Source organism: Austrofundulus limnaeus, unplaced genomic scaffold (assembly GCF_001266775.1).
Source record: "Austrofundulus limnaeus strain Quisiro unplaced genomic scaffold, Austrofundulus_limnaeus-1.0 Scaffold22, whole genome shotgun sequence".
In the NCBI taxonomy this organism is placed as follows: Eukaryota; Metazoa; Chordata; class Actinopteri; order Cyprinodontiformes; family Rivulidae; genus Austrofundulus; species Austrofundulus limnaeus.
In genome coordinates, this window is record NW_013952424.1 from 801,565 (window position 1) to 811,639 (window position 10,075).

The following is a 10,075-nucleotide window of genomic DNA, read 5'->3' on the forward strand; positions in this document are numbered from 1 at the left end:
ACAGGGAGCAGCTGAGCTGTGACACTGGGGAACACTGAAAACACTAGAAAACTAAGAAAATAAACACAGATCCTGAGCACATACGCATACACACATGAATGAATACATACAACATATATACGCAGTCCCAAACGTACCATATATTGCAAAACAAAGCAACCACAAAACAAAAGAGAAACGATTTTATATGTACAGTATACACACACACACATGTATACTCTACATGAACAAGTGGAATGGACTGATAACGACGCACCAAAGAGGATCTCTACCTTACACTATAAATTAAAGGGAAACTGACAGATTTGTGATCATATATTTTAGTTAATAATGAAATATTAAATGGTTATTTATTCTGATCACATCATATTGAATTTTTGTAAAAAAATTAAAACAAGTTTTTACACCAAAATAATTTAGGGGGGCTTTAAAATATTTTAGGTGGGCTCCAGCCCCCATAAAATAGGCCTAGTGACATCACTGGTCATAGCTGTATACAGTGATCTGACAATTTTATTTCATTTATTATTTTTGGTATGCTTGATGAAATTTAATTGTGATTTTCTTTTTTTTTTTTTCTTTTTTTAATATCTTAAGAAATGCTTCAGCATGTATGAAGGTTAAGGTTCAAGTGTTGCATGTATCTGTGTTTCAAAAGTTTCACATTATGGAATGAATTTTTGAGTTGTTCTCAAACTTTTATACAAAGTGCATGTACTTGTTTACTTCAAATGGCAACAATTCAAACCTCTGCAAGATTATCACAGACCTCATGAGTTGATGTCAAATACAGTGTATATGACATCAGCTTGTAGCAAAGGAACATTGTGTGTTGTACACAGTGTTTCTTTGTTACAACACTTGTCAAAGGTATATTGTTGGAATTTTATTTTTCCTTTTTTAACAGTCTTGCAAAAATGACATATATTTTGTTTGTTTTGGAGCCACTGAGGTTAGTCCCTGAACGCACAGGGACATCTGCAACACTTTGGTGTCAAACTGTTTAGAAAAATGTTTGCAGCTGCCACACCTATAGACAGCAGAGCTGACTGATAGACTGGGCTGAAGCATTAAAAGGAAGATGTGCCTATTCTTAAACATTCCTGTTTTGTCCTTGTTTATTATTGGAGGTCGAGCAGAGGGAGACCTGATACGTGACAGTTTGCACAGACTGACTGTATATCAAATAGAAAATTAGGATGGACTTGGACGAGCGTGGACGCATTAATTTCCAAACATAAATGAGAGCCAGAACACCCCACAACCTTGAGTGTCACATATATCAACTTGAGATTTCCATCTGAATAATAAAAGCAAAGAGTGCACCAAATGGAAAACATGTACTGTAGAGAAAAGCTATTCTTGGGGTTTTACTTTAGTCCAAGTGCCCCGTTATCGCTCATCTTCAACTATAAGCTATCGGTCCATCAACAGGAGAGCCCTTAGGGGGCAAAGGACAGATCTGACAGCCAAGATGGCACCTCATACAGCCCTCATCTGCCTCCTATTCCCRTCAGCCCACTAAAATCCATAACAATTCCACCCCTGACAAATATAATACAGACTACTGCAAGTCTAATGATTCTTTCTTCCACTTTACAGACATATTTTGCAGAATGGTTTGCCCTTGACAGGATATTGTCTCTGTGTTTGCCAGAAACGAGGCTGTTGACAAAATGAGTTTTGTGGGTTTTACAGATAGGAAACAAAAGGGCRTGTAATGAGAAAGCACATAATGGCAGAAAGAAAGCATCACTCCAGCTAAAAATAAATAAATAACTGTCAGTGTTGTTCTGGTTGCTAAAATAAGAACGAATAGCATGATTGTGGGAGCAGAAGTTCAACCCTGCAAGAGGAAAAATAAAAAAACAGCCAAGCTGAGGACATGGAGTGTCTATCAGKGATAATCTCTGAGGAAGCATTTCTAAAACGATGTACATGCCCATGAGCAGTTTGCTTGTGACAACGCTGACAGTGGAAACTCTACAGGAAAGCCTGACTGCAGAGAAGCAAACAGCTCGGCTTCATCGGTTTTCGGCCGCTGTCCTCRGAGGGGTAACACTGAATCGACTTTAAACAAAACTGAATGAGTCAGTAGGGGGAAAAAACACGATGGCGAGTTGGAGAAACTCACTTGCTGTTTTTGTCAAAAACAACATCCATGTTCTGGTGAGTTGTTGCCAGGGTTTGAATTTGTTGAAAACTGCTTACGACTAGAGACTAGCACAAAGGTTTGTCAACTGCTGTGTCGTTACAAACCATATGAGGAAGAATACTCTCTTTCCACAAAACTGAGTAAACATGTTCTGCTTTGAAGGTAAAGTGGATGACAGGAAGAGACTTAGTGCTGGCTAGTTCTGCTGGCAGATAACAAAAGCATCATTTGGGAATAAAAAAATAAATAAAAAGGAGGCTTTAGAGGATTTTGAAGAGAGAGCATCTAGCAATTTCCTGCAATCAAGCAAGTGCTCTTGGTCATGAATAAGCCTGAGATTGTGCATACAAAGAGTATAGTGGCAACTGAGAACATCACACAAAAAAAATCCTCAAAAAACATTAAGATTTGTCRGTTTTTCCTCTTCAGATTGATGTTTCACCCACTTTCTCTTACATGCAATTGCGATGCACACACCTTCACTGTGTGCTGCTTTGTTTGGTGATTAAAGTTGTGAAAATTCTCATCTCTTACATCTCAAAGAAACCGGCTTTAGTTGGCAGCAAATATGGACCGCGCCAATATAAAAGGCAGTCACAAAGGTGTATGGATTGGATTGGGACTTTGGCTCTGATCCAGGACAGAGCACAAAAAATGTGTGTGTGTGTGTGTGTGTGTGTGTGTGTGTGTGTGTGTGTGTGTGTGTGTGTGTGTGTGTGTTAGTGTCACACAGGTAAACTGAAAAAGGAAGCTGCAAGAGTGCATTTCCAAAGCTATTAAAAATATCCAGTGCTCTCTCAGCTATGTGCGAAACGATGTGTTCAGCTGATACTGGAGACTAAAATAAATTAGATGGTCGACTTTGAACCATGTATCATCAGTGCAAATACCCTAACTTACAGGCTTTTTTTAATTTTGCAGCAAGTGTAGGCAGAGAACAAAATGCTTCTCGAGAATAATGATAGCAAAGAAGGGTAAATGAACCGCGTGATTTGAGAACTTGAATTGTCTGCACTGCTGAACACAAATGAAGCAAAGCGCCACGAACAGCTGGAAGCGGTGGGAATTACTTTTCCCCCTGCCATAGCATTTGCACAACAGCAATGATGGAAAAAAATAAGTCAGATAGGCACAAGGTCAGCTTCGTGCAAATGCAATAAGGAAGGAGTTACAGCAAGGAGTTGGGTGGGGCAGAATCTGGAGTAGTAATGAGAAAATTTACGGCACATTCCTGACTTTATTATTGGGAAACTGACAATGCCAGTAACCTTGTCACAMCATCTGCTGCCACGAGGAGAAGCCCTCCACGGCGTTTAGAAATTTAATTTCTCTGAATTAATCAGTCTTCATTATTGACGCTTTGATCTCGGAGCAAGCAGAAGCAGCCGCTGAATCACTTTGTTGTGCCGTGGTTAATGTCAGCAATGCTGGAAATGAAAAGCAGAACCACGGTCCAGGTGTGTGTATTCACATCCTCAAAGGTAAGGTTGTGGTATTCTTAGGCTTTGAAGATGGTGGAGTTGGACCATCAGATGGTACCATAATAACATAGGTTGACTTTGGAAAACAAGACCAGAGTTAAAAAACAGTTTATTGCTCGTTTTAACACAGGACTAAACACCAGAATGTAACCCAAAGTAGTCCTTCACTGCAAACAAAAAATATTATCAACATAGTTAAAAGAGCAAATAGAACATGAAATAACATGAACTGACATCCAGGTTGAGATTACACTAAGCCATCATACTTATTAGGATATCCAAACATTAATGTCTATTTTTTAAGCAATCAGCTGCTTCCATTTGCTGGAGGCTGGGCAGCAGCCTGCAGGGTCCGTCTGGCCATCTCCAGGGCTCCTTCCTTGGTCTTGTTGCCTCCAATAAATCCTCCAGCATGGACAAAGATGCAGCCTTTAATCCCGCTCAGCTCCGACAGCGCCTCATCTCGTACGCCACGCCATTCTTCCAGAAGGGGCAGCCTGGAATGGGAGGACAGAAGGGAAAGTTGGCCAACAGATGGACACTATGTGGTCAGCTGCTCACTTCCTGTTTACGTGTCGTTTTKGTRCAACACAGAGCGGCACGGGTCTACMCAAGCAGCATGAAAGCACAAGAWAAAACAAGTGTTTAATAATGGATTTGATCAGCTGCTTGAAGAAAGGTTGAGTGATGGATAACTAAAGGAAATTATTTCAGCTGATGATCATTGAAACATTCATTCCAGTCACTTTTCAAGCAATCTCCCTACGCACTGTTACAGTTTACAACTCTTGCTTTTCCTCAATCTGGGAACAGCTATAAAGACATTTCCAGACAATTTCACAGAAAGAAACRTTATTCACAAATGAAAAACACTCGACATTTGCCATTCTTCTCAACAGTCTATAGTTGCAGGAAAGCCTAAAGGGGCATCTTAAACTTTATAGGTCTTAGTTGCAAAGTTAAAGTTTATGACATTTGAGTGAAGAAAAAAAGAGATTGAACAAGAGTGGCTTGTTTGCAAAGGTTGCAGGGTGAAAGTATTTGCTTTCTAAAAAATTAAATTAAATTAAAAAAATCAAAAAACATGGCAGCAAAATTGCATTTGGGGAAAAAAGCAAACAGGAGTTCCMCATGTGGTTGTCAAGACCTGCTCACCCTGCAGTTATCGTGTTAGGCATGCACTTTTGTCCAACAAAATACAGACAAAACTGGTTCACAAAACAATAATCACAAGTAATGTCGTCACTTTACAAGAATATTAATCAAGGAGCAGCAATGTTCCAGACAAATTTCAGAACTCAACCAGACTGAAATGCAGTGAAGTGCAGAATTAAACCATTTCTTTAAAGTGGTTCAAAAACTTATCTACAACAGGTAAATTATTAAATTATTACTTCCACTTCAAAACATCTGAACCATCCTTTTATTTTCACAATTAATTTCAAACAAATGAGAAAATAAAACAGCAGAAAAAATATTAGAGAATATTTCACAACATTAACAGCATAGCCTAAAGAAACACATTTAGCAAAGAAAAACACATTAAAATTGCATTAAATTAACTTCTTACATTATTCCCACATCATTGCACAAAAACTCTCATATCTGCTTCTTTTCAGACTCGGTGACAAGAAAACACGAGATGAGACGCTGCCATCAGATGTACGATGTGAAAAGGAACCCTAACACCGAGCAAAACGACCAAAAGCACCAGCAAAAAAAAAATAATAATCATGTCTTTATTCTGCTCCAGCAACGTAGAAAAAACACAAGTGGACAAAGTGGCAGGAGAGGCGTAATGTGGCAGAGTCAACAGGCAGTCTTACAAAGTGGAGAGAAGATTGGCTCGGCAGGGTTTATGAGCTGACCTCCACAAAGACACTCTGGGTGAGACGTACAGAAGCTGACAATTCATAAAACGTGGAGGAGCTCATTTACCACCTACTGCATGCAACACACACATGACTGTCAACAACAGGCCGGAGAATCATTTAAAACACATTACTAGTAATCTCAAGCATGTGCACACGAGTGTGTCATTCTTGCTTTAATGGGGTTATAATCTCCATTATGTTGGCTCCCAGTCCTCCCTCAAAAGATTGGTATTYTTAGCTATTTTCCCGCAGATTTCATTCCAGCTGAACTTCGCTGCTCTTCCTAACATTTTCACTGCCTCAGAAACAGACTTTAAATGCTTCAAAAGCTTAAGGCTTTATAGAAAATAATACTCTGCTATCCGTAAACTACACTCTCGCTCTCTTTCTGTCTATCTCAAATATGGGATGAATTATGGAGGGCTACATTAAAACGTATCAGAAATAAAGTGGCATTCCTGACTACCACAGCTTCAAGTTGAGTTTTTTTTCTTCAAATCTCAGACACTTTGATGTMTTTTAACAAYGAAGAACATCTCTTAGAACTATTATACTCAAACAGATGAGCCTGCAGGTCAYGAGAAATTAAATGCACAAACATGTTCTAAACCTGTGATTACTMCCCACACCAGCATCTCAAGCGTACACAATCTGGCACCCATTAGGACTCTCATAGGACACCTTTGGGTGACGAGCGTGGCAGAGCTACTGTATAACCGCTGTTAAAGAATCAGCCAATTGATCGCTCCGCGGTTCAGCTGGAAAACAAGCTCTAAAGAAAGGTCAACAGGGCTGGTAATGAGGGTTGGTGTGGGAGGGGGATGACTGTTGTTAAGGCAAGCCAGGAAGTTCTTATTCTCAAGATGACCGTGCTAAAAATAAAAACCATAATTAACAAAACGTCTCCGAGGACAGGACCTCCCCGTTTTATTGAGGAAACATTATAATAMTGGTACTTGGCTGTAGATATACTGGAAAGAGATCTTTAATCATTAGTTAACAACTGACTGTAATTAGTGACAAAATGCAGAACTTGACCTTTGGTTCAACTTTTYTCTCCAAGATGTTAAAACATGTACAGTTTTTAATTGTATGTATTTGCATAGTTTTTTTTTCTAAAGCAACTTTCAGCTAAATAAAAATAAATATGGGCTGCAAGTGCTCATTCTTCAAGTCCCACACATTACAAATATGCAGCACCTTCTTTTTGAACAGGACTTCTTAAGGAGACATATTGGATGCAAGAACCATATTCATATAACCATAAACATATTCCTCATGAAAGAACCRTTCATACGAACAGATTTGTTCTTAAGTTGTGCATACGAGTGATTTAGGAGAATTTGTGGCATTCAACAATGTTTTCGTATTCTAAGATTTTCTTCAGATACAAACAAAATTCACGTGTGGTCCAGACCTGTCGTATATTTTATAAGCAGTCCGTCTGCTGTTATCCAGATGGRTTTTCTTCAYTAATAACTTTATATTTCRTTAGTTTGAAGATATTTTGAGTTGAAAATAAATCACACTCCATAATTATGTTGACAAKAGGCTATTCTGTTTGAATTAGAATTATAATTTTGAATGTAATAATGTAGACTAATTGATTAAATTAAAATAAATTGGCTATTAATTTGTTGTATAGCACTACAATATCAATATGAAGTTACCGTAACTGAAGTTTTGAGACATTTTAAAATGCTTTTTTTTCCATAAACGCATCTGTTCCTCTGAATAAGTCACTGAAATTAAAAATATTTGACCAAAGAAAAACCGGAGCAGGACTACAGAGAGATAAATATGATTTAGATTTTTATTTCTGTGACTGTACGACCCACAGGTGACACGAAATTAACAGCAGTAGTTATTTCATTCCTCGGGTTTAAAGCAGATCCTTTAATTCCACAGCTGACGCTGCTAAAAAATACTTTTTTTGTGGAWCTCCGAGAGCAGAACTTCAATCTCCAAACTTGTAAAGTTCTTCTTTTTTACTTTGGGATGTCATTTATGAATGGACACTTCCTGGTATGTGAGGCAGGAAACGTTTCTTATATGATGTTTTTTGGGGTGGTTATTATGCTAATCTCCTCTTCTCGTGCACGAGCACCTGGATACGCATTCATCAGTTTACACTCTTCATTTACACACTTTTCCTGAAGATAGAAGCGTTTGTTGAATCTGATGTGACATGTTCGTACGAAGCCTTCGCACGAACAAAAGTAAGAGAAACTTAGGATAAGAATATGAACATGTTCTTGCATGTGGCCCATTGTGCTTTAAAATCCTTCTATTTTACATTTAAAWCATTCAGTTGGGGTCTTTATGAAGTGGAACGCAACGCTTTGGTCTGAATTCCTCTTTAATGTAACTCCACAAGCCCCTCTTTCACCCTTTTTCTGAGGTGTGTCTCAGATTAACTCGTTTTGAGGCTGTCTCTTTAAATCCAAACAAGGGGCTTCACACCCCACCCCCTCTCCAGCTTCACAGAAATGGTGCAGAAACGTGTATTTTTAATTAATTAAAAGTTAACAAGGGAAGACTTGTCCATGCCTTACATGTTGGAGCCAGAGTCAGACCCAGAGCCAGAGGAGAATGAAGACGACCAAACTGTAGTTTTTAAGTCAGACCTTTTTTGACAGCTCTGTCACAAACACTGTGATGTAATACTTCAGAAAACTGAACAAGTTTAATAATATGAACCATACGGACTAAGACGATATCTTCTTTCAAAGTGTCTGCTCTCCTAGATACTCAAAAGTACATAACAAAAACATTTAACAGCTAAAAAAGTGGATTCTGCATGATATGTCCCCTTTAAGTGAATTGTCTAATTACGTACAAGTTGTTTCATGGACACGCAAKCTGTTGCTTCGCAATTAACTCATAAACTAAGCAGGAGGAGGGTTGCAAGTTGACTCCAAGTGTGATATTTGCATTTTCAAACTGAAGCTGTGAATAAACAACATGCACCCGATGCAAGCTAGGCGAGAGAAATGACCAAAATAAACAAACAATACATACAGAAAGTTCTGCAATAAAAAGATATGTATACCAAGGCTAGACATCCACCGAGGACATTGGTGGATGATTGCTCAAGTTCTTTGACAATAAAAAAATTCCTTCACAAGATTCAACCATGCAACATTCTCCATAAGGGGGAAATATCCAGCGAATTGTTCAACTAGACTTTTTTTTTTTTTTACCTAAGACTTTGTTTAGATCATTTTCACTGCTGGTGAAAAGGCCATCAAGAGAGAAGCGAGATAATCTTTTTATTTCTTATTTTTGGGATTCATTACTAAAGAAAGCTACTAAAAAATAAGAAAAAAGAAATATGAAGAGGAAAAAGAAGACAGTAACAGAAAATTGCAGCCATTATTTGGAGCTCTGACATAAGGTGGGTGCAGATAAGTGACGGTGGTCGTTTTTCTCCCACAGATAAAAGTTACTGGTTCAGCTCGTGCCGTTTTCAGTCTAAAGTAGTATGCTACCGAGCWCAGCACCGAACAAAGAATAATTTCAGTCCCGTCTTCTTTCTCTTGGCTCATATTTCCTTTGCAATGTGATGCAGATAAAAATAGACCTCTTTCCCCCCCAGGTGCAGTCACAGGGACACAGGCGATAACGACACCCCTTTTGCAGAGTCGGCACAAGCCTACTGGGAGGAAGCAGGCCACCCGGAGAAGAGCCATCTGGAGCTACATGTTTTTCCCTCCGTCTCACTAAAAATTGTTCTCATGTAGCTCCCCATCAACTGGCATGTTTGCATTCAATAACACCTTTAATGTGTTTTGTGGCTATTAACAGKTGTCTGTCAGGCAGACGGATGAGGTGGGGAATGGCAGAAAGTGGGAAGAAATAGGGAGGAAGGTGGAAGAGAAGATGAGGAAGAAGAGTAGGGGAAACAGGATTAATAGGAAGAGAGCAAGACAGATTACAAAAAATGTGCTGAAAATGTGAGAAGGTGATTATGGGACAGAAACAGAAATACTCTGCACCGGAGAGAGGGAGGAACAGAGACATGTAGAAGAAGAAAAAAACACTAATTGGAGAGCCGGAGAAAAGGAAGCTCATGGAAAGAGGTGAAAATAGAAGGACTCTGACATTGAACCTGCTGGTCAGAAAGGAGTGAATCAAAAAGCCATTCAACCTGCTTCCTGTGTCTGTCAGCACGATGTGCTCGGATGGTTCCCTGCTGCTCTCAAGCTATTCACAATCAGTAATGAGACCTGTGTAACCCAGGGAAAAAACACTGGGCTGCATTCTGTCACAGGTACAGGAGCAAGATATCTAAAAATGTGTGTAAAGAGGACTGGTATCTTAGTGAGATCATCTAGGGACAACATGGTCTCAGTTCCTGTATGAGGTCAATCCAAAGACAATACACCAAACACAGGAGAAAAACCTTTCATACATGAAGGGGAAAGGCAGGTACAAAGAATACTTTTAAATCCGCACATAAATACTGATTTGWTTAATAAACACTTCAATGCACTTATTTGAATTTATCAGGCTACAAGCTCAATTTTTAGCAACAATGTAAAATATATACTATTGTATAATAA

General features: G+C 38.8%; 1 protein-coding gene across 1 annotated transcript in view; it reads right to left on the reverse strand.

Moving 5' to 3' along the window:
- Nucleotides 1–3,728: 3,728 nt before the first annotated feature.
- The window catches only part of myg1 (myg1 exonuclease), an 18,539-nt gene continuing 12,192 nt past the window's right edge, over nt 3,729–10,075 (reverse strand). Inside the window, exon 7 of the mRNA XM_014004129.1 lies at nt 3,729–4,133. Coding sequence (XP_013859583.1) covers nt 3,944–4,133 — 190 coding nt within the window. The 3' untranslated portion in view covers nt 3,729–3,943. The remainder of the gene's footprint in view (nt 4,134–10,075) is intronic.